Source organism: Notothenia rossii (genome assembly GCF_949606895.1).
Source record: "Notothenia rossii genome assembly, chromosome: 5".
NCBI classification, from domain to species: Eukaryota; Metazoa; Chordata; class Actinopteri; order Perciformes; family Nototheniidae; genus Notothenia; species Notothenia rossii.
Genome location: NC_136903.1, coordinates 23825484 through 23849372, shown reverse-complemented (window position 1 = coordinate 23849372; position 23889 = coordinate 23825484). Strand labels below are relative to the sequence as shown.

Below are 23889 nucleotides of genomic sequence, written 5' to 3'. Positions count from 1 at the left end.
CTTCTCATGCACTGATTCGCTAGCTGAACAGCCAATCAGAGCGATTTCTTTTGCCGACTGCCTTTGGCCGACTGCCCGCCGATTCTTTCGGCCGAAAAGGCGTCTGCCCGGCTGAAAAGACCCGACGGTGCGGGAAACACCAATCTGAGTGGGCGTGTCGACGCTCATCGTCGGCCTGACGCCACCGACAACGATAATCGCCTGGTGTGTCCGGACCTTTAGACCCTAGCCACACGGAGACGGTAACGAAAACAACCAAATTCGTTATCAAAAAAGTTTTCCGTTCATACGCAATCGGCACCAGAAACGTGTCCGTTCACACGAGACCACTCAACCATGCACTCGACCCGCTGGAGACGCTGTAGTACATATGCCGGGCCTGTAAGTGGCGCTGTACTTCCGCCACAAAATACACCAAAAGCAGCGAAGAAGACTTCACGACCATGCATGGGTGCCATGGTTGCCCTTCTGTTTATTCTCCTTGGTGGATTTAGCAGCAGAGGTGGGGAGAGGCAGGGGCCAGGGCTCTGGCTCTTTTTCTCCCTCCGCAAGCGTGTGCTCCTGCTGTAAATCTCCCCGGTAGCCCACTAGCAGATGAAAAACACCCACCTTTCCGTCTCTTCCAAGGACGAGGGAACCGTGCAGCAGAGTTTCCGTTATAATTTTTTTTTGCCGGTTAACATGTCCGTTAAAGTTGAAATATTCCGGACAAAATTATAAAGTGCCGGTTATTATTTATTGAACTGTAAAACAAATGAATAACGACTCTATATAATAATACAAGAATAATATACGGAGTCTCTCTTTTCCTCCCCCTCTCCTGACAGCCCGTCAGTATATTCGTTATCAGGAAATGATCGTATTGGGCGTAATCACGGAGCCGTTTGGCCCCCAGAGCGTTGCGTCCGCAGATCTACCCACCTTGGGACTCGTTATCGTTATCTGCGTTTCCCTGTCGGCCTCGTGTGGCCGAACGGTCTGACTCTATATGATAGAGAACTGTAGTGGATACGACCCATGTCGGCTCTATGTTTCAAGAGTAATTCTCATGTTTTAATGCACTTGTGATAATATGCAAAATACTGATTACTATTTCAGTGTATTTGTTTTAACAAACAGCCTAAAACCTAACCCTACTATAAACTGATTACGTTCATAATGGCAGCCCACTGCTCCTAAACACTAGGATGGGTCAAATGCAGAGAAACCATTTTGTTACATAGTAAGTAGGCCTACTGTGTAATGACAATAAAAGTAAAAAACAAAAAAAATTTAAAGGAAATTGAAGGAAATGAGGGCCAGTGTCAGATCCGACATTCAGCCCACATTTAGTAATTCAATTAAGATGGTCTTGATCTGGCAAGCATTTTTTCTCATTTAGGTAGTGAAGTAGAAGAAGAGACAAGATTCAATTCAGAGATGTAGAGAGATATGTGAGTGTATCAGAGAAAGCAAAGCTCGTTGTCATTGAAACATCTTCCTCTGAATGAGCTTTGGGACCATAAACAGCAGGGATGCTGTTATCTTTACATGAACGGAAGAAAGCTCAATGAAAGACTTTGTTACCTATCTGTTGTACTTGCACCATATTTTGAACATTCTATACAAATGTGTTATACATATTAATTTAGATTGACCTCATTACTCATGTATTGTCTTTCTGTTTGATGTGCAGTGTTCAGAAGCTCAGCGAGTTTTTTCTCATGCGATGAGATAGGAGAGGAACAGGAGCCTAGAGCGATGTTAACCTCTGGCTCCAGCAATCACAACCAAAACAGATACCAAAATTATTCAAACCAAGAGGGATCCAGGGACCTGGAGAAAAGAGAGCTTTTTAACCATTAATGTAGACACTGCAGCAACAGAAAGGCAGAGCTGTTCAGTGTATTATTACATTACTACTATATGACTATAAAAGCTTTAAAAATAACTATATTGCTTTTCTGGCATCCAGGCATAAAAAACAGGATATTAAAACCATGAATCATAATATCATAGTCATGGGTTAAAAATGAACGTTTCATAATAAATACTTACATTACAGTAAATTACAGATGGGACACTACATGTTCAAATATATAAAAAATGTAAATGTTTGGAGTTTTCTTGGTTAATATATTCCTTTTAACATAAAGTGTATGAACTGGGCTTAGTTTTATGTATAAAAAAAGAAAATCTCATTGTCAATATCTCAAATTCTTCTTACCAGCAGGCGGCGGTAGTGTGTATTCGTCATTCAAAAGAGGCAACAACCGGAAGACAGACTACGTGATAACCGAGAGAAGAAGAACAGACTGCGTGATATAAAAAAAAAAAAAATAGCGTGTGCGTTCCATTTTCACTCTACAACGAGAAGCCCATGGGGCTTTCCCGAACCTGTGTCGAGAGCTGGAGTTCAATGAAATTTCAGATTTGCCTTCTTAATAGTTTGTTTGGGTCCCTCACTTCCGTTTCGCTTCTCATGCACTGATTCGCTAGCTGAACAGCCAATCAGAGCGATTTCTTTTGCCGACTGCCTTTGGCCGACTGCCCGCCGATTCCTTCGGCCGAAAAGGCGTCTGCCCGGCTGAAAATAATCTGAGTGGGGCGTGTCGACGCTCATCGTCGGCCTGACGCCCACCGACAACGATAATCGGCCTGGTGTGTCCGGGCCTTTAGACCCTAGCCACACGGAGACGGTAACGAAAACAAACCGAATTCGATATCAAAAAATTCTTCCGTTCATACGCAATCGGCACCAGAAACGTGTCCATTCACACGAGACCACTCATCTATGCACTCGACCCGCTGGAGACGCTGTAGTACATATGCCGGGCCTGTAAGTGGCGCTGTACTTCCGCCACAAAATACACCAAAAGCAGCGAAGAAGACTTCACGAGCATGCATGGGTGCCCTTCTGTTTATTCTCCTTGGTGGATTTAGCAGCAGAGGTGGGGAGAGGCAGGGGCCAGGGCTCTGGCTCTTTTTCTCCCTCCCTGAGGCAAGCGTGTGCTCCTGCTGTAAATCTCCCCGGTAGCCCACTAGCAGATGAAAAACACCCACCTTTCCGTCTCTTCCAAGGGACGAGGGAACCGTGCAGCAGAGTTTCCGTTATAATTTGTTTTTGCCGGTTAACATGTCCGTTAAAGTTGAAATATTCCGGACAAAATTATAAAAGTGCCGGTTATTATTTATTGAACTGTAAAACAAATGAATAACGACTCTATATAATAATACAAGAATAATATACGGAGTCTCTCTTTTCCTCCCCCTCTCCTGACAGCCCGTCAGTATATTCGTTATCAGGAAATGATCGTATTGGGCGTAATCACGGAGCCGTTTGGCCCCCAGAGCGTTGCGTCCGCAGATCTACCCACCTTGGGACTCGTTATCGTTATCTGCATTTCCCTGTCGGCCTCGTGTGGCCGAACTGTCTGACTCTATATGATAGAGAACTGTAGTGGATACGACCCGTTTCGGCTCCATGTTTCAAGAGTAATTCTCATGTTTTAATGCACTTGTGATAATATGCAAAATACTGATTACTATTTCAGTGTATTTGCTTTAACAAACAGCCTAAAACCTAACCCTACTATAAACTGATTACGTTCATAATGGCAGCCCACTGCTCCTAAACACTAGGAGGGGTCAAATGCAGAGAAACCATTTTGTTCCATAGTAAGTAGGCCTACTGTGTAATGACAATAAAAGTAAAAAACAAAAAAAGATAAAGGAAATTGAAGGAAATGAGGGCCAGTGTCAGATCCGACATTCAGCCCACATTTAGTAATTCAATTAAGATGGTCTTGATCTGGCAAGCATTTTTTCTCATTTAGGTAGTGAAGTAGAAGAAGAGACAAGATTCAATTCAGAGATGTAGAGAGATATGTGAGTGTATCAGAGAAAGCAAAAGCTCGTTGTCATTGAAACATCTTCCTCTGAATGAGCTTTGGGACCATAAACAGCAGGGATGCTGTTATCTTTACATGAACGGAAGAAAGCTCAATGAAAGACTTTGTTACCTATCTGTTGTACTTGCACCATATTTTGAGCATTCTATACAAATGTGTTATACATATTAATTTAGATTGACCTCATTACTCATGTATTGTCTTTCTGTTTGATGTGCAGTGTTCAGAAGCTCAGCGAGTTTTTCTCATGCGATGAGATAGGAGAGGAACAGGAGCCTAGAGCGATGTTAACCTCTGGCTCCAGCAATCACAACCAAAACAGATACCAGGCTGTGGTGAGTACATGTGCACACACGCTTTTTATGTTGGCTTGATTTAGGCAATAAGGTAGATGTCAGTTTTCTTGTTATCTCCCCTGCTGCTGCATCCAGGCTGTCTCATTTTGCTTTGAATGTTGTTTTCTTCCTCCACATTATCGTACTTGTGATAATATCACCATTTACCTCTTTGTCCTTCGTGACTGTTGTAACGCTACCCTCCTCTAGCCATCTTCTAAACCTCTCACTTCATCCTTCTCTTCCTCGTCTTCGTCCCGACACCTCAAGCCTCTGAAGGTGGTGAATCGGAAACGCCCCCCGAGGGATGACTGGAACAACTACAGCTCCCAGGGGGACCACGAGGGAGACGGACCCTACCAGGACATGGACCAGGACATCTGCATCAAAGTGAGAGCGAGAAAAGGACAAATGCACCAGATGCTCCTGCTCAGAAAAAATATGTAATATTATTCAAGGTCTTATCAAATTTGAAATGGTGATCTGAACATTTTGCCCCTTTCTTTAAATTGTAGTACTTTAAAATGAAACTGACTGAGTTAATGGAGGATTAACACACTTTATATCCAGATGTTGTCACTATTTGTCAAGAATTACCTTTAATTACCTGTTTACTTGGATGAAAAGCAGTAATTATGTGTGTGGCATTCCCATTATGTTGTCCATGCTCTGGTGGTTATAAACAATCCAAAAGGAGTTATCGACTGAAATTTTAACGGTAAATTATTCAAACCAAGAGGGATCCAGGGACCTGGAGAAAAGAGAGCTTTTTAACCATTAATGTAGACACTGCAGCAACAGAAAGGCAAAGCTGTTCAGTGTATTATTACATTACTACTATATGACTATAAAAACTTTAAAAATAACTATATTGCTTTTCTGGCATCCAGGCATAAAAACAGGATATTAAAAGCATGAATCATAATATCATAGTCATGGGTTAAAAATGAACGTTTCATAATAAATACTTACATTACAGTAAATTACAGATGGGACACTACATGTTCAAATATATAAAAAATGTAAATGTTTGGAGTTTTTCTTGGTTAATATATTCCTTTTAACATAAAGTGTATGAACTGGGCTTAGTTTTATGTATAAAAAAAGAAAATCTCATTGTCAATATCTCAAATTCTTCTGAATGGAGACTGATTGCTCTTCAACTGAATGTTCAGTCTAAATAATTTGCCTGGCATAGTCTGTGAAGTGAAAAGCATCAGTATCTTCTTTCCCCTGCATGAAGAGAAAACAAGTACAAATTTACGGTACATCTTATTACCTCACCTTGCATCACCTCGTACAGATTGCAGGTTTGACTGTTTACTTGCTAAAGAGTAAGGTAATTGTTTTACCTGTGCTTTGCTTTCCTAGATAATCAGTGGTTATTTCACCTGGACCGATGGACCGCCAACTCTTTCTAATGTGGATGTCAAGATTCCTTTTGGTGAGTCACAGTGTGATATACAATATGCCTCATCGATTCCTCTCCGAATCCTTTCTCCATGCAGTATTTCAGTCACTCACCTGTTTACTTTGCTTCCTCTCAACCCTCTCAGGTAAGCTGACTATGATTGTTGGCCAGGTGGGCAGTGGGAAGTCGTCTCTGTTGTTGGCAGCGCTGGGCGAGATGCAGAGAGTATCAGGAGCAGTCTACTGGAACAGGTTAGTTTCCATTAGTCCTGATGCTTCAGTTAAAACTGTATAATCCCTTTTTGGATTTGAATAAATGTGCATGTACTGTGAAGTCGCCGGAGCCTTGCAGCGGGACTACTGCTGCGGAGCACATAAAGCAGACTCTTCACGAAGGATCACTTGTTCTTCAGGGCAGGGAAGGCTACGCAGCACGCAGTCTACTGTCCCGCAGCTGCTGTTTCTCTGTTGGACTCCGGTACTGCACATTAGTCACGAGACGTTGTAAAAAGAAAACGAGTGGGGGGCGAACGCACTAACCGCTCCACCAACGCCACAGTCACCCACGCCGTGTGGGCCGGATGAGAATGTCTGGCGGGCCGGATGTGGCCCGCGGGCCGCCAGTTGATGGCCACTAGTCTGTAGAGCAGTGACCACCAACTGGCGGCCCACCAGAAATTCTCATCCGGCCCGCACGACGGGGGTGACTGTGGCGTTGGCGGAGTGGTTAGTGCGTTCGCCCCCCACCCATTTTTTACAAAGTCTCGTGAGTAAGGTGCAGTACCGGAGTCCAACGGAGAGGCAGCAGCTGCGGGACAGTAGACTGGGTACTGCGAAACCTTCCCTGCCTTGAAGAAGAATTGATCCTTTGTTGTGAAGAGTCTGGTTAATAAGCTCCGCATAGATATAAACACTAGATGGCTCAAGGGGGAGTCGCCAGCGTAGCTCACCGGCGGCCATCTTACCACAGTCAACAACGACCTCTACAGCTGTTGTAAGGTGAGTGATCTGCACAATAATGCTCTTAACTCGCTGAAATCTTGACTGATTTACAAGCGGTTTGGTTTATTATAAACGTTATTAGTATGGCTATGATACAGGAGACAACAAGACATGTTGAAAAAAAAAAGTTAATGATTATAAATATAAGTATGCAGTATCATAACTACATCTTGGATGTTTATAACGAACCAAACCGTTTGAAAATTGGTTGAAAATTGAGCAATCTACGGTTATTTCAATAGTGCACCATAGACATAATAGCCGCGTTCACACCGGAGTACTTTTCCCACTTTAGTTCCGATATAGTTCCCCGGCCGGAAGTCCCCGGAGTTGGGGCCTTCCGAGTGAATCGCCAGAACGCCGACACCTCCTCATCTCCACCGCTCCCATGTTTTATTTGGGTTGCCATAAATTAGTCTCTCTGCGTTTCTGCGCTGGGCTAATGCTAATCCTAATTATGCTATTGCGAGGATAATAAAAATGGTGGCTTCACAACACTTTTTTTTAGTTTTACGGGGCGTGGTTTGCAATCCGACCAGCCAATCAGAAATATAGCTATTTGCTCTCTAGCAGGGACGGAAAAGGGGGTAAAAAGGTTCTCATGAACTAATTTTAGTTCCGGCTCTTTTTGGTGTGAACGCGACATTTCGGAACTACATCGGAACTAAAGTGGGAAAAGTACTCCGGTGTGAACGCGGCTATTGTTATGAATGAGTGGCAATATGGCCGCCATGTGGCAACGTCGGTCTCCATTGGCCAGCAGCGCGGGTGAGTCATCTAGTGTTTGGTTTATATATCTATGGCGCTCCGCACCACAGCAGTAGCCCCGCTGCGACAGAGTCAGAGAGGCAGGAGCTGCGGGACAGTAGCCTAGAAGCAGGGTTGGGTTGGTTGTAACGGAATACATGTAACGGGGTTACGTAATCAGAATACAAAAATCCAGAAGGCTAACTGTATTCAGTTGGCGTTACATTTTAAAAACGAGTAATCTGATTACAGTTACTTTCGTAAACCTGAAGTGAATACATTTTGGAATACTTATTGGAATTATTGGTGGAAAAGTTTCCTCACAAAATGTAATATTCATTACCGGCAGAACTGTGTGCTCACTGCACAGCGCTGCAGCATGTCTGTGAGCGAGAGAGATGCAGCGTGTCTGTGAGGCCCCGCCCCCGCACGCAGATGAGAGAGAGATCTCTTAAAATATATTGAAAGTTAGAAACGGAGATGGTTAGATAAAAGGTGCAAGATAACGTTTATGTAGCATTTCTTTATTGTCGAAATGATGACATTTCATAACGGGATCAAAGTGAATGGCCTGCTGCTGCTGAATGCATGGGGCAAGTGACTGGAAAACGTTTTAAAAGTTATTACATCATTTCAGATAATAAATAATAATGATAATTCATTCTATTTAGGGGCGCCTTTCAAAGCACTCAAGGACACCTTACAATTCATAACATATTCCAAGGAAAGGTTTTAAGACAGTACAAAGAATACAGTCCGGGTGGCGTCTATCGTTATTCCAACCCAGTTTAGATTTAACCACGCCCACTTCCGCATTACGCAAGGATCGACGTAGCTCTACGTAGACACGGCACACCCGCGAAATCTGAATCTGACAATGAATCTGACAAGCAAAATACCGTACGGCACACCCGCGAAATCTGGATCTGACAATGAATCTGACAAGCAAAATACCGTCCTTATAAATGTTATAAATGTCTATTTTAACATTAATAACATATTAATGTTTTGCCATGTAAAAATGAAATGTTGGGACATTTATAAAAATGTATTCCTTTACATAAAAGTGCTTTCCAGAGGTGTAAGAAGTGATCTTGTACTTGAGTAAAGGTACAAGTACCAGAGTGTAGAAATACTCAAGTATAAGTACTAAAGTATTAGCATCAGAATAGTACCTGAATAACTATAGGCTCTTTTTTTTTGCTGCGTAATGCGGAAGTGGGCGTGGTTAATGACGGCTGATGTTTTTTATGTGGGGTGCAGATGAGAGGGATCTGTCCAGAATGACACTAAGATGTTGTGTTTGAGTTCTTGACAAGCCATTAAAACAGTAAAATAAGTGTCTCCTGTTCACCAAAACATACCCATCTGTTATGGAAAAATAAAGTATTCCCAAAGTATTCTAAAAGTAATCTGAATACGTTACATTTTTAAGACACGTAACTGTAACTGTATTCTGATTACTTTCAGATTATATATTCAGTATTCAGTAACTGATGATTACATTTACAAAGTAACCCTGCCAACCCTGCCTAGAAGTGATCCTTCGTTAGCGTGAAGAGTCTGCTAAGCTATATGCTGTCCGCAGTACCTGAGCGTGCTCCACTAGCACCCCCCCAACTTCCAAATTCTCGGCTATATAAAAATCGTTGGCCCGTGATAGTGTCTATTGGATACATTTTGGCCCTTGTACAAATAGTTGGTGATCCCTGCTGTAGAGGAATCTGAGGGGAGATTTAACACAACACTGACATGAGATAAAGTAAAACAAGCCCAACTGCTGCTATAAACACATTTTCAGATGACTCAATGCATGCAATGATAGCACACACTAACGTCTAATTTCCTTTTGAAAATTATCTTGAAGCTCTGGACTATATCTAGCTTATATTTATTTACTTTTTAGCTAAAGTGATTCCCCCAGGATTGGTGGAAATGTCTGAGTAACAAGCAGTTTTGTGCAATTTAAGCTAATCCTAAATCCACTTACTGTTTCTAGCTGAAGCCAACACCTCTATAGGTTACTTTGTTGGTCAGTTGTCCTACAAAATGTTTCCCACCCACAGTTTTCACTCTGAGTTTAAAATGTGTCAGTGAGAGTGGTGTTGTACTGACCCCCAGTTGATTGTAATGTGTTCAGTACATTTTGTGATTGCACTTTAACTTGTGGTTTCACTTAAAAATTGCTTTGCTCAGATGGAACCTCTGTTCTGTTTTCGAGAAAGTCCCGCTATTGGATCTAGAAAAGTGGAATTCATTTGAAGTAGCTCAGCTGAAACTAAATATTCATATCCCACTGAATGCGGTCTCCTGCATCTGAGTGTCTTGTCACCTGGCCAGAAGAGCGCCACCATCAATATCAATTTGTCAGTAGAGTTGAGTTCCGACTACTTGATTAGCTCAGTGTCCATGGCAGTCACACACACTCTCACACACTCCCTCCCTCAGTCCTGATGCCAGTGCTATGCTGGCACTCCCTCTCATGTTCTGTTGCCCGAGCACTCTCACTTATCATGCAGACACAATCATTTCTGCCGTGATTGTTGTTTTTATTGTCAAGCTGTGTTTCAGTCAGTAACACTTTGAGCTAAAAATTATGAAATATTTCATCTTGTGGGGGTAAAGAACTGCGAGCAGAAGTCTGATTCAGAGCTAAGAAAAACAGCAGGAACAAACTAGAGAATGCAATTCTTGAAGAAATTGCTATAGTGGGAATGCTTTATGCTGAAAAGCTGATGCTAAACTGCTATGCTGAAATGTAATGTGTAAGAAGAAAGTGAAGAATTTAGATTGAAATTATACATGAACACTGGGGGCTTGAAATATGAGAGAAGAAAATAAAGTAAAAAGGCTTGTAAAAGCAGCAGAATATTTGGATTTAGATGTGTGGATGGCTGCATCGTTACAAAACCTGTGAAGTTTTGGGCCGTTTGGAGCATTTTCACTGAAGTTATGAGAAAACCGTGTTTCATGGCGAGCCTTGTGTTACAATTTTTGCTTAATTCTTTTTCATTTTTCAAGCTACGAGATGTTTTACTACGTTTGTCATGACAAATTATGTCTCAGAAGTGTAGGGTTTGGGAATTATGGCAGGTGTAAAAAAAAATATGAAGGGGAATTTCAAACTGTCCTCCACTCTAACTCTGACATCCCACACTCTGCCTTAACGATCTGCGCAATGTTAAAGCTGAAGAAGGCCTCTTTACCAAGGTCTGAACAATGTTTAATATTTATAAAAGTATGAATCTGATTTAAAAGTTGTTTAATATGAATAATGTCAGAAAGATGTGTAACAATTTAAAGTTGGAATGAGGTTTCTGAGTGAAAGTATGAATGAACAGTTAGCAGTTGAAGTCGCATGAAGATTGTTCAAGTCTGAAGATTTTCTCTTTTGACTTCAATGGTTAAAAATGTGATGAATTATGGGATATATCTCGGGAATTATGAAAGTTATGAATGAGAAAAGTAATATCAATCGATTCCCGACCGAGCTGAACGTTTTGATGTTCGAACAGAGTTTCTGCGATGTGGAATGTGGGAGAAGAAGACCAGCAAAATAACGGGCGGAATAAAGATTTTGAAGAACAGATAAATGAGATCAGCGTGGGCCTGGCAGGGGGAAACAGCCTGACTAATCAGGAGAGTGAGCGATGACGGGTGGCCCCGAGCGTCAGCTGTTTCTGATCAGCTGATGGTGCTCAGCCTGAGCTCACTGCGCTCCATGTGTTTATATAACCAAGCCTCTCAAACTATTTTGGTTACGACAAAAAAGTCTCACCACTTAAAAGAAGCTGTTCTGGAGCTTTTGATTAATTCTCATGATCGTTCTCATCGGTGCAGTGTCATGTACATTAGGATTACGTTTTGGATATAGCAAAACCTGTTAGTGGATCAAATGACAGATCATGAAGGGAGACCTTTTTTTTTTGGGGGGGTTGAAGTGTTTACTGAGCCATATTTTATAAACGCAACCTGTCATTTCCATCAGTTTTACCCCAATTTGAGCAACAAACTTTCTCCCTCAGCCACCTGCTCCTTCATGTCCCGCTGCGCTCCAAACATGGCCCAGGGCAGGGGGTGTCTGGGGTTTCTCTGTCAGTAAAGTGGACGACTATTTCTAGCTTGACCACGGTATCCAGTCGAAGCAGTGCAGGTTGGATAGCTTGTGTGTTGAAAGATTATCTGTTGTAAGATGAAGTAATTAACTGCAACACATAAACTGAATGACCCCGTGTTCCTAACGAGAGAGGGACAGGAGTGTTTACCAGAGAGTCTAAAGCAGGGGTGTCAAACTCAAGGCCCGCAGGCCAAATCCGGCCTTCAACCTCATTTTATGTGGCCTACAAGAGCTTGCAAAGAATATAATAGGTTTATTATACGCTTACATGCCGCTTTACAGACGCACCTTGCCCATAAACAACATACCCCACAATGCATCTCATTTTGTTACATGCACACTGAAGAAACTTATATATATTATATATTTATATATGTATATTTGTATAGTCTTAAAGTTACAACCGGCCCTTTGAGTGCAACCATGCTGATGTGGCCCGCGATGAAATTGAGTTTGACACCCTTAAGGGTTTCAGTTATTACTATTAAAAAAACAAGAAAAGCAAGCAAACATCTTAAGGAGATTAAAATGAATGTTTGTTGCTGTCATGGGTGGTCATCACAATACACACGCAATAATAACCCCTATCATCATAAAATGACTTTATGTTTTAATGAAGGATGTTAAAGTAAAATTAATTCAGTTTGAAACGGTTGGAAATGCATCAGACCTGAATTTCTTGCCGCTGATAGAAACTGTTTTGTATGATTCACACATGACATTGCAACTTTAAAGGTTGATTGTCAGGGTTTGGGTTTTTGTGTGTCTAGTTTTGGGGTTATTTTGCTGTTCTGTCCTCCCTGTCGTTAGTTTCCCTGGTGTGTCTGATTGTGTTCACCTGTGGCCCTTGTGTTTCTCCTCCCCTGCCCGGCCGTTTCTCGTCTCGTGATTACCCCTCCCTATATTTAGTCTAGTCTCTTCCTGTGTTCAGTCTTGGTTCATTATTTGTCGTTCATGTCTCCCTTCATGTTGGTCACAGTCACCTTTGTTTGGATGCTACCTCGTACCTGTTTTTGGATTCTTGTTTTTGTTCAGCTTTTGATTAATAAAGCTCGCCTTTTGTTTCCTCTTCAATCTGCATTTGGTTCCTATTTTTCCCCAACCCTGACATTGATTGAGGGGGAAATAGCCTTCAGTGTTCAGTCGCAGACGAAAACTGTTTATCCTCAACTCATACATGATTACACTGTTTTTACATAGACTGTAAGATAAAGACATCAGCCGTCCGTTCAGACTTCAGTGTCTTTCGAGTGTCATTAGGTGATTAGGTCTGATGAGGTCATTTTCTCAAGGGGTGTTTTCAGAGTGTTTTGTTGACATGTCAGTTAGTAGTTCTTTCTGAACAGCTGGGATGTTCGAGCTGCGGCAGAAACTCTCTGATTGTCCTCTGAGAGTCACCTTCTCAGGACGAGAGAGGTGTCAACTCTGGAAACCTAAAAGTACCCTGCAGCTGCACTGAGCGGCCAATAAGATCTTAATGACTTTGAGAGTTTGAGTGTGAATGTGAATGGTTATGTGCATGTGCGGTATGTACTTTATATGTGCACACATTCTAAAATAACAGTTTAAGTGAATGTCATGGCCTTTTGAAATTGAGTCCCCAAGCCCAATAATTAATTTCTGGCTTCTGGAAGTTTTACCTGTATTTTTTACTAAATGTGTTGAGGAATAATTGCAGAATTGTGAGATACACTTCCATTTATATACTTTTGTTCTCTGGTTTCCACAGCCTACCAAACCTGGAATCAGAGGGATATGAAAGGTGAGTCAGAGTAAAGAGAAATAAAACCATAAATCAGTGCCAACATGTATTTTTAGTTGTGCTGTAAAGGCCAATTTCAAACCTGCATGAATATCTGAAATTGCCCCCTGAGGACAAAGTCTGTAGCAGCCAAACACATTGAAAAATATTTGTAGCATGGATAACGGGAATATTTTAATTGCAAACATATTGCAGTGCACTGTTGTTGCTGAGAGGTTTGATTCAGCTGTTGCACATAAGACACACACACACACACACACACACACACACACACACACACACACACACACACACACACACACACACACACACACACACACACACACACAAAAACACATAAACACCCCACAATTGGCAAAAGTATATCAGTGAGCATTTGACAGCTGCTGTCTTGTCACTGACTAAAAAGGAAACTTTAAGATCTCTGTCTATTGATAGCATAATGTTTTATGGGTGTGAGTGTCCAGAGAAACCAGAACTGTGTGGTGAGTGACAGTTTACAGTAGGGCAGCACATTTCAGAATCAGAAATCCTTTATTTGACCCGCAAAGGGGAAATTGACATGATTACAACAGCAGATAGTGCAGATAAAATGAAAAAAACGGCTTAGTATGCACACGTTGTTAATTACACAATAAGTAAAACAAATAAAAAACATGTTTACTCTTAGTCAGAGCAAAGTGAAAGTTAAAGTGTGAGATTTAAACAAAATATTGTTATGTCAATTAAAGATTGATTATATTAAACACGCTATGTCACATTCCTTGAAATAATTATTGTCAAGGTTTAGATCACTGTTCATATATTACTGTAATAAAGTCAGGGTGTTTTCTTTTTAATGTAAAATAATATATGTATGTACACAAAACAAACTCCCAAATATCTACCTCAGTATTTAACCCAATGAAGACGTAGCTGCTGACAGAGACCACATACACTAGCACATACACTAGATGAACAGGATACCACCAACAACAGCAACAGCCAGCCCCGGCCCCCCCCGCTGTGTTGACACACTTATCTCAGCCCGAGGAATCAGATCCTCTGAGAACAGGCTGGCGCTGAATTCCATATCAGCAAATTACAGGAAGAAAAAATTTGAGTGGGTGGTGGTCGTTATTTTCAGGGAGGATAAGATCACAGCTAATGATAGATGTGTTCATGTAGGGCAGTGACATGATTGCCATGGAGAGGGGGAGGGGGGGATATGGGTTAGTGTTTGTTTTGTGTTAATCATTACAGCATGAAGGTGGAGTCAATAATGTGTTCCTCTCAGAGGGAACTGTATTGCCCAATTAATGGTGTGTGTGTGTGTGTGTGTGTGTGTGTGTGTGTGTGTGTGTGTGTGTGTGTGTGTGTGTGTGTGTGTGTGTGTGTGTGTGTGTGTGTGTGTGTGTGTGTGTGTGTGTGTGTGTGTGTGTGTGTGTGTGTGTGTGTGTGTGTGTGTGTGTGTGTGTGTGTGTGTGTGTGTGTGTGTGTGTGTGTGTGTGTGTGTGTGTGTGTGTGTGTGTGTTTCCTCTGCAGCCCCACAGAAAGAGATGCTGCAGGTGACGGAGAAATCAGGTGAGCTCAGACAATAACAAGTTAAAATCAGGGCGTTTCCATGGAGACACATCACTGTAATCAGTGAAGCAGAAAAGCAATTTGTAAGCTTATCCAGAAGAAGATAATATAGAATAAGATATTCCGTCTGCTGACATATTCACCCATGACCTTCACATTACTTTACAAACACATCACTATGAGTCTCCAGGACGTTTTTTTTATTCATCAGGTATTATTTTTATTATTTTTAGGCATTGTTAAAGAGTCCCTGTGTCCGGAGGTTGAATAGTTCCTTACATTTCTTAAACAGAACAAATTATGCGATATAAAATGTTAAGATTGAGAGCAGATTATTGATTGTTTGAAACTTCTGCATGTGTTTTAAAACCTCTGGTAGGAAGAGAGGCGCTGTGGGCTACGCCTCCCAGAAGCCCTGGCTGTTGAATTCCACCGTGGTGGAGAACATCACCTTCGAGATGCCCATGATCAAACCTAGGTAGGAAAACTTCCCTGCACCAAACCAGACTCTTGAAAAATGCATGATAAATGAACTTTTATTATTTATTAAGCTGACTTTGTATTTATTTATGTCAGCATTGAGCCATTCACATTCAATATACTGACATCGGTGCTGCCACACGAGGTACCAAACTACTGATCAGGATCTAATGCTCCTCATGCACCCACACACCGATGGAAATGCTTTCTGGAGGAAGTTCTGCTTCGGATTTGTGACGATCAAATCTTCTAACTAGTTGAAACTCGCTCTACCTCCTGAGCCGTATAAAAAGTTATACCTGCTGAGCTTCTCCACAGCCGCTGCCACAACCAAAACATTTAATTCATCATTGATGTGGTGCTATAGGAAAGTGCAAAACGCACATTTTCTTACAAGCTGAAATACCAGATTCTTAAAGAAAACTTTTGTTGTATGTTTCTGTGGAGGACAGACTGCAGTTCAAAGTGATTCAAAGTGGGGTCTTTTGGCTCTATTCAGTTTACTCTCATTCATTCACTATCAATGTGGTAGACTTATAATCAGAAAAACATCTTAGTCTAACAGCATTCAAAACGGTAGCCTTCAACATTCAAAGGCTTTATTGTCAAATGCACAGAAGCTTCAGTCGCAGGCTCCTCCCACAATGCAACACACTTATTCAACCTCACCATAAAGTCATGGCCAACTCATCTTTAAGAAACTCATAAAGGTCATCATCTTTATTAAAGACCTGCCCGGCTATTGAATAAGATTGTATTACTTTTAAGTGTACAAATCCGACAATTGATCGGGTTGATTTGTCAAGGTTGCCTCCTAACATCCTGTTTTCATCTCTTTTCCTTAGTTTTGTTTGATGAATCTCTCCAAGTTAACTTTTCTCCAGAATGTACTCTTGCATTAGTAACCACTGTGCGTAAGCTGTCATCCCCACAATAATTACTGAACTTTCTTTTGTTGCTTAATTACAGTCGCTGTGGCACCTTAATCAAAGTTAAACAAACTGTCTAAGGTCATTCTCCTTTAAAATGAGTTGGTAATTAAAGTAGGGTAATCAATGTGTTGCCAGGCCATGCTGTTAAGACAAATTAGAGCCAATAACCTTCTTTTTCCCTGAGGCCACCGGGGTAAATTGGATGTGTTGATGTCTGTTGAAGTCAACACTGTGAATCCAGTCAAATATGCCAGTTGGGGACTTCCCAGTTAACCTGTTTTGACACACAGACCATGCGAACCAGGATTTGTCTTTGTGTCTCTTCACTTGGAGTCCATCACAGTTTCACTCCCTCCTGGCTCAAGAACATATGCTGTTTTCGCCTGCGTGGGCACAATCAAAAACAAACACACTCTCATGTAATGACTTACATTCAAACAAAGAGGCACACGCTCACAGTTTGTATCCTTACAACAAATGATCTTTTTGAAAGGTTAGTTGCTCTGATTTATGGCCAGGCTCTCTCTGACTCTAATGGACTGTTTTTTTTAAAACTACATCTAATGGGTCGCTATGGTTTGTTGCTGGGGATATGTTTGCCCAACCTGCGCTGCTTCTCCTCACTGTCTCCTCGCTGTCTCCTCGCTGTCTCCTCTGTCTTGCTCTTCACACTCCTCTCTCGCCCCCCCATTCTGTCACTTAATGTTCTGGTTGGATCCAGAGGAGCCAAATCACTTACGGGATTCAGCATGAGGTGTTTCCAAAAAAATATATTAAAGGGTGACACTGCAAATCTTTCGATCATGTTGCATTACAAGCGCGCATTTAAAAAAGTTAAAGTTGAAAAAAGAAATATCTGCACCTGTCATGATTCATCATTTTTGGCTTGGAAGGCTCAACTCTTCCTTTATGGGCGAACATGTTATTGGCTGGGCGTCTGACTGTCTTTCAATTTTACATTCCTTTTCTTAACCCATCATCTAAATAGTGGTGTTCTGTTTGTGGCATGCTAATACGCTGAACAAAGATGATTAACAAGTCACACAATAAACCAACTGAACATCAGCAACTGCAGCTTTAACACAATATTGTTTCATGAACTTGTCCATCTCCATTGCAGGCTTGTGGCTTAATGTGTGCCACACATTGGTAGGCATGTTGTCCTGCAATATATGACTGATTCCTTTATTCAAAACAAAACCATTATGTGACTCTGAATTCATAAATCTATTCCTGGAGATTTTGTAATTTGTTGGATTTGGATTCAAAATATATATTCAGCTGGTGAGGGCACATTAATAATCTCATAAAGATTCATCAGGTTACGGCAATGGGATACATTTTGCAGACTACTTAAAACAGGAATAATTTGCCTTCTCTGGGCTGTGGCACATTATTATTGAATCACTAAGCTGTCAACCTGTCATGTTATCGCCGTAAGTTTAAAGATCTTGTGGGTATCATTTCATAAGGATAATATATAGAAATGAAATGCAATTTATTAAACAACATGTGATTTATTTAAATCTAAACATGAATTATTGATTGATGCAGCAATGAACTTTTTGTTCCCATTGTGACTGTGCTTTTTGAATCTGCCTCTTATTCTGTGTCTGGTGAAGAAAGTCTGATGAAGCAAGCGCTGAATCTCTCATGTGGATCAATAAAGGCAGCTCAAACTCCTTCTACGTTTTTTTGGTTGTGTTGAGCATACCTAATTGCAAGTTATATGTAAGATAATAATTCATATTGATTTACTGTCAATGCTATTAGCTGTGAGGTTAATAATGAGCAGACCCATCGTTTCCTTCTGGCTTGAATTAGCAGCTGTGCTCACTTGTATTCTGTCTGTTTGTGCCCGGTAGGTTTAATGCTGTGATCGAGGCCTGCTCCCTCCAGCCTGACATTGACATCCTTCCACAGGGGGAGCTGACAGAGATCGGGGAGCGGGTCAGTGTCACAGTAACATTTAGGATAGTCTGTGTTCTTTTTGTTCCCAATGCTCCCATTGTGCTTTACTGTACTGCAGAATCACTTGTCATCATTAATGTGCAGCCTGGATGTTTTGTATGGAGGGAGCTGGACTGACCTTGTTCTGCCGAAGAACCGTCATGATTTCTTCATTCTGGAAATAAACTTTGATCTCCTTTGTCTCTGGGGCTAAATGCCACATGCATTCATGGATGTAATCATGTTCATCCTTCTCTCTAGTAAAACCATGTAATAAAGTTGTCTGCCCTGTGGCGCAGGGTATCATCCTGTCAGGGGGACAGAGACAGCGTATCAGCGTAGCTAGAGCTTTGTACCAACAGACCAACGTGGTCTTCCTGGTGAGTCTTCACACGAGCACACACACACACACACACACACACACACACACACACACACACACACACACACACACACACACACACACACACACACACACACACACACACACACACACACACACACACACACACACACACACACACACACACACACACACACACACACACACCAGGCACACACACACCAGGCACACACCAGGCACACACACACACACACACACACACACACACACACACACACACACACACACACACACACACACACACACACACACACACACACACACACACACACACACACACACACACACACACTTTCTTTACAAGAAGGTTTTCAGTTCTTGGATTGCACTTTAATCAACCTTGTTAGCAGACACATTCTGTATTCAAAGTGAAATGTCGTTTTTGAAACTTTAATAAGAACTCTGATGTGAGTCTTTTAGTGATGCCTTCATGCGTGACACACATGGTAACACATTCTAAAGCTGAGCTGCAGGGCTGAGGAGCTTAATGAAACTTTTAAATGTCAGTTAGATAATGTCAGTTTCTGACGGATTATTATTTCTTAATTAATCATTTAGGCTATAACATTTTAGAAAAAAGTAAGGAAAATTCTATTCACAATTTCTTAGATGCCACAGTGATGTTGTTCATTCTCTTGTTTAGTCTGAATAAAGTCTAAAGTTGTAAGATGATAAAGTGACACTCATATATGACAATGAACAAAACTGTTAATCCTATCAAAAGCTGGAACCAAGCAATAACACACACAAAACTCTAACTTTGAATGTTGTTTTTTAAGTTGTGATTTCTTAATCTTTGTAATGATGTGTTTTTTTTAGGATGACCCATTCTCTGCCTTAGACATCCACCTGAGTGACCATCTGATGCAGAACGGCATCCTCAAGCTCCTTCGAGAGGAGAACAGGACGGTGGTGTTGGTCACTCACAAACTTCAGTATCTCCCACACGCAGACTGGGTATGGCCAGCTATGGATTTAATGGGGCCTTTTTATGCTAATTGTCAGGTTTATTCATTGTATTTTATGCCTCTAATGTGACATATTTACATGCTTTAATGTTCAAAAAGGTCTTTATTTTTCTCATCCTGTCTGTGATGCAGCACATCTTTTCACCCTCTGTCTGAAACCAGAGCCCCTCGCCCAGAAGCGCGAGTGTAACATAATGATGCTACTATTATACTGAAGTGGGGGGGAGTGTGTGGCAGAGAAACTGACCGATATAACACACTACAGGCAAGGGAGACCCCAAATAACAATAATAGGGCCTCTTTAACTGGATAAACAGCAGGTGTACAGACTCTTTACTCTCAAGTAGTTACAGTAATTGATTGTTCCCTTGTAATGGTGTTATATTATTCATGATGTAAACATTATATTACTTCATTTGGGATGCAGATTGTTTATGTCAGAAACAACCCAGATTTTTACAGCCTCATTTCCAATGTGTCCTCATACTAAAGATTTCATCTCTGCTATCTACCTTTCTGTATGTTTTGATTAGATCATTGCCATGAAGGATGGCACTATCCAGGCTGAAGGGACTCTGAAAGACATCCAGAACTCCCAGCCCGACCTCTTTGAGCAGTGGAAAACCCTGATGAACAGAAAGGACCAGGAGTTTGAGTCGGTGATTAATGATTGCACATTTAAAGGGCTAGTGAGTCATTAGTGACTTTAAATCTTTGCTTTTTTGTTGATAAAACACTTTTAGATTCTGGAGAGGTGCAAACAATCCCATGCTGCTAGGAAGGGCTTTTCTCACCAGATTTGACCCTTCAGTATTCTCAGGAGAATCATGTATTTCTCTTTATTTATCCTCCAGGAGACAGAGGCAGCGAGTATGACAGATATGGAGAGGAAGAACCTGCGGAGGGCCATGTACTCCAGAGATGCTGCCAGGACTGAAGAGGACGAGGAAGGTGAGCGGTTACAGGAAAAAGCTGCAAGCCTGACATACAACTGCAGTCATTCATTTACCGACTTCAGCTTCATAATAAAGGCAGAATATCATTTCTCTTCTCCTGTTGTGTCTATTTGCCGAGGAGCAGCACCTCTTACTCTAAAAGCTCATCCGCTTCATTTGAACGTCCTGCTGCATTTATTTGAATGATCTGCATAACTGTCTGTTCTCAATGTATTCCATCCCAAATGCAAACTTTACAATGCTCCAGACTCTCTTCTTGTCTTTGTGTCTCATGTCTTTTTGACTTTCTCAGCAAACAGATATATCAGCACCTTCTCTCTCTCACAGCCTCGTGCTTCACACCGACTATAATCCTTTAACTGTTTATCTCGGCTGTTAACTGAGAGGAGGTGCTGGGCTGCAGTGGCTGTACTCTTTATTTGTGTTCTGAGTTGTCTCCCGTGTGCTGATGGCACTTCTGAGTGGACTTATGGGATGTCCCCAGCACAAGCTGCTGCCCTCATGTTTGAGCAAACAGGTGTGGCCAGAAAGCATGGAGTGTAAAACAAGTCTGTGGCATCGTGCCGCTGCAAGCAACTCGCAGCTTCTCCCACCCCCTTAGAATCTCATCATTTTCTTTTTCACATTTTTTCCCCAATCATTTGTCACTCCAACTCCTCAAGTTTAACATAATGCCAGCATGGTGCACAGTAGATAATAGTAGTTACAGTAGTCAGTCATCTTCTCCCTTTCTTTTTCTCCGCTACCCTCCGGTTTCCTCTCTAACAGCCTGTTAGACCCCCTGGAGCAGCCTCATGCTCCAGACCTTTCTGCATGATGTGATGCGATTTATATTTACATCAAGGGAAGGGAGGAGGCGGGAGGTCATCACCCCCAGCCAGCTATTCATGGCTGCTTCATTACCCCTGAAAAACACTTGGTGTTGAAAACATGATATTAGATGATGTGGCCTGTAGAATATGTCCTATTTGGTTTCCTTTTCTGGGTTAGGAGTTGTTGTTTAGACAGATACAAGGGGAAACAACGAAGAAATGTCTCAGAAAAGGTGACAGAACAGGAAAGAAATAGATAGAATGACAATAATAATACTTCTAGGAAGAAGGGTAAGAGGAGGAATGTCCGAAAAGTTAAACAGTTTGAGCAGTACTCACTGGAGTCCACAGGTAAATACAGAAATAGTCTTATATGTAAACTACCAATAGCTTTTATTACGTATTATAAAATGCGATAATGTTATCCGACACAACTCTATAATTCACACTGAACCACCACTCTGAAACATTTGAACATTTCTCTGTCTTGATCCCAGAGGAGTCCTTGGAGGAGAGCGACGATGAAGACATCATGTCCCAGGCGATGCGTCACCGCGCCACCATCCCCTGGCGCTCCTGCGGCACCTACCTGTCCTCCGCCGGGGTCGTCCTGCTCACCCTGCTCCTCCTGTCCCAGCTCCTCAAACACACCCTCATGGTCGCCATCGACTACTGGCTGTTCCACTGGACGTCACACGTCATCGCCGCCAAGACCTTAGCAACAGCTCGTAACTGCACCGACGTTCAGGTGAGGCAGAACGTGGTTTGTGATTGTATTGCTTTGTTGTTACCTGTCCAAAGCATTATGTTGATCAGCAGTTTTTGCAGTCATACATTTTTTTTTTGTTGCGATTGTCACTGAAAAATCTGTAGTTGAAGCGTCTTAATGACAATCCATTGCTTTTTCTCCTTCTGTGTTTTATCTGGTGTGTTTACCAGAGGATCATTGGAATAGTAAAAAAGAAAAGAGACTTAGTTGTACAACTTTATTTTGAATTATTATCCCGTCTAGCTACACATTCTATGTATTAAATATACCATCATAACTAAGGCCATTGAGAGCAAGCTCTGCGACTGAATACATTACATATAAAGCAAAAGAAGTAACACAACCTTACAGTATAAAAACATCTATTCATAGATACCCAGGCATTCACTCTGCTCTATGTCAGTGGAAAGTGATATAAATTAATTAAAAATAATACATTTTCCTTATTCTACAAGCTTTTGCGAATGTTTCCATAATATGGAAAATAAAGACTGCATACCGTATTTTAAATAATCACTTTTTTGAGAGCATGCTGGAGGGAAATTACATAACGGTTTTCTCACGAAGTCTCCTGTGAGTCTCAGTTGAGTGGAGCTGACCTGAAACACTGCCTGCTCCAGATGAAGCGTTTGCTAACGCAGCCTGAAGCAGCTGCAGCTCAGACTCATCTGCATGCTAGAGAAACAAGAATGCATTGAGGGAAAAGTCCTTCTGGGAAATGTAAAAATGCAGTTTGATTCATGTAGATTTGTTCAAATACCTGAAGAAAATTATAAATATTACAAATAAATAAGCTTTCTGCCCAGAGTTCTAACGGCGCAACTGATTAAATATTTACGATTTAAAGCTGGCTTTATTATCAGCAACCTCTTTCCCAATATCATCTTTAACTGGCACCTGCAAGCACACAGAAAACACACACATTTAGAAAAGCAGAGAGTTACCACACACAGTCAAGCGAAGATTAAGCTGCGCCGGTCACACGCAGGGCCGTCCCTGGCCAACTTGAGGCCCCACGCAAAGTTAGATGCTGAGGCCCTCTGTTTCGCGAGCATCGACGGGGGGTTTGGGGTGCTAGTGGAGCCTCGCAGCGGCGGAACCGTGCCGCGCCACACTATTAAACCGTGCTACGCGCTGCAGTGGAAATGCGCATAGGTGCGTCCCATTTGCGGCTCAGTTGAGGCTCCCTCCGCACGATGAGGCCCTTTTCGCGAAGTGAGGCCCCATGCAGTCTGCGTGATCTTCCTGTAGGGAGGGACGTCCCTGGTCACACGTCAAGGTCACCCCAGCTGCTGGCAGTTGATTATGATCCAAGACAAGTGTGTGTGTGTGTGTGTGTGTGTGTGTGTGTGAGTGCGTGTGTGTGTGTGTGTGTGTGTGTGTGTGTGTGTGTGTGTGTGTGTGTGTGTGTGTGTGTGTGTGTGTGTGTGTGTGTGTGTGTGTGTGTGTGTGTGTGTGTGTGTGTGTGTGTGTGTGTGTGTGTGTGTGTGTGTGTGTGTGTGTGTGTGTGTGTGTGTGTGTGTGTGTGTGACAAGAGTCAACTGGTGTTTGGGGAGACAGCAGTCTGAAGTGCACTGCGTCCTCCTGACGAGAGTGCACTCGTCTCTCTTTTTCCTCTCTTTTCTCACACACACACACACACACACACACACACACACACACACACACACACACACACACACACACACACACACACACACACACACACACACACTTACACATAGTTACAAATTGCACAAGTGAACACTGTCGCTTCAATGCCAGGGACACGTTGTTTGGCTGAGCTTCGGTGA

The 23889-nt window shown here is 42.0% G+C and overlaps 1 protein-coding gene across 1 annotated transcript in view; it reads left to right on the top strand.

Moving 5' to 3' along the window:
* The window catches only part of abcc8 (ATP-binding cassette, sub-family C (CFTR/MRP), member 8), a 68937-nt gene that overhangs the window by 33817 nt on the left and 11231 nt on the right, over window positions 1–23889 (top strand). Inside the window, 13 exon segments of the mRNA XM_079680446.1 lie at window positions 4067–4225; window positions 4496–4615; window positions 5597–5669; window positions 5782–5887; window positions 13231–13263; window positions 14788–14826; window positions 15206–15304; window positions 18104–18188; window positions 18488–18568; window positions 19411–19548; window positions 20093–20218; window positions 20414–20510; window positions 21825–22075. Coding sequence (XP_079536572.1) covers window positions 4067–4225; window positions 4496–4615; window positions 5597–5669; window positions 5782–5887; window positions 13231–13263; window positions 14788–14826; window positions 15206–15304; window positions 18104–18188; window positions 18488–18568; window positions 19411–19548; window positions 20093–20218; window positions 20414–20510; window positions 21825–22075 — 1407 coding nt within the window.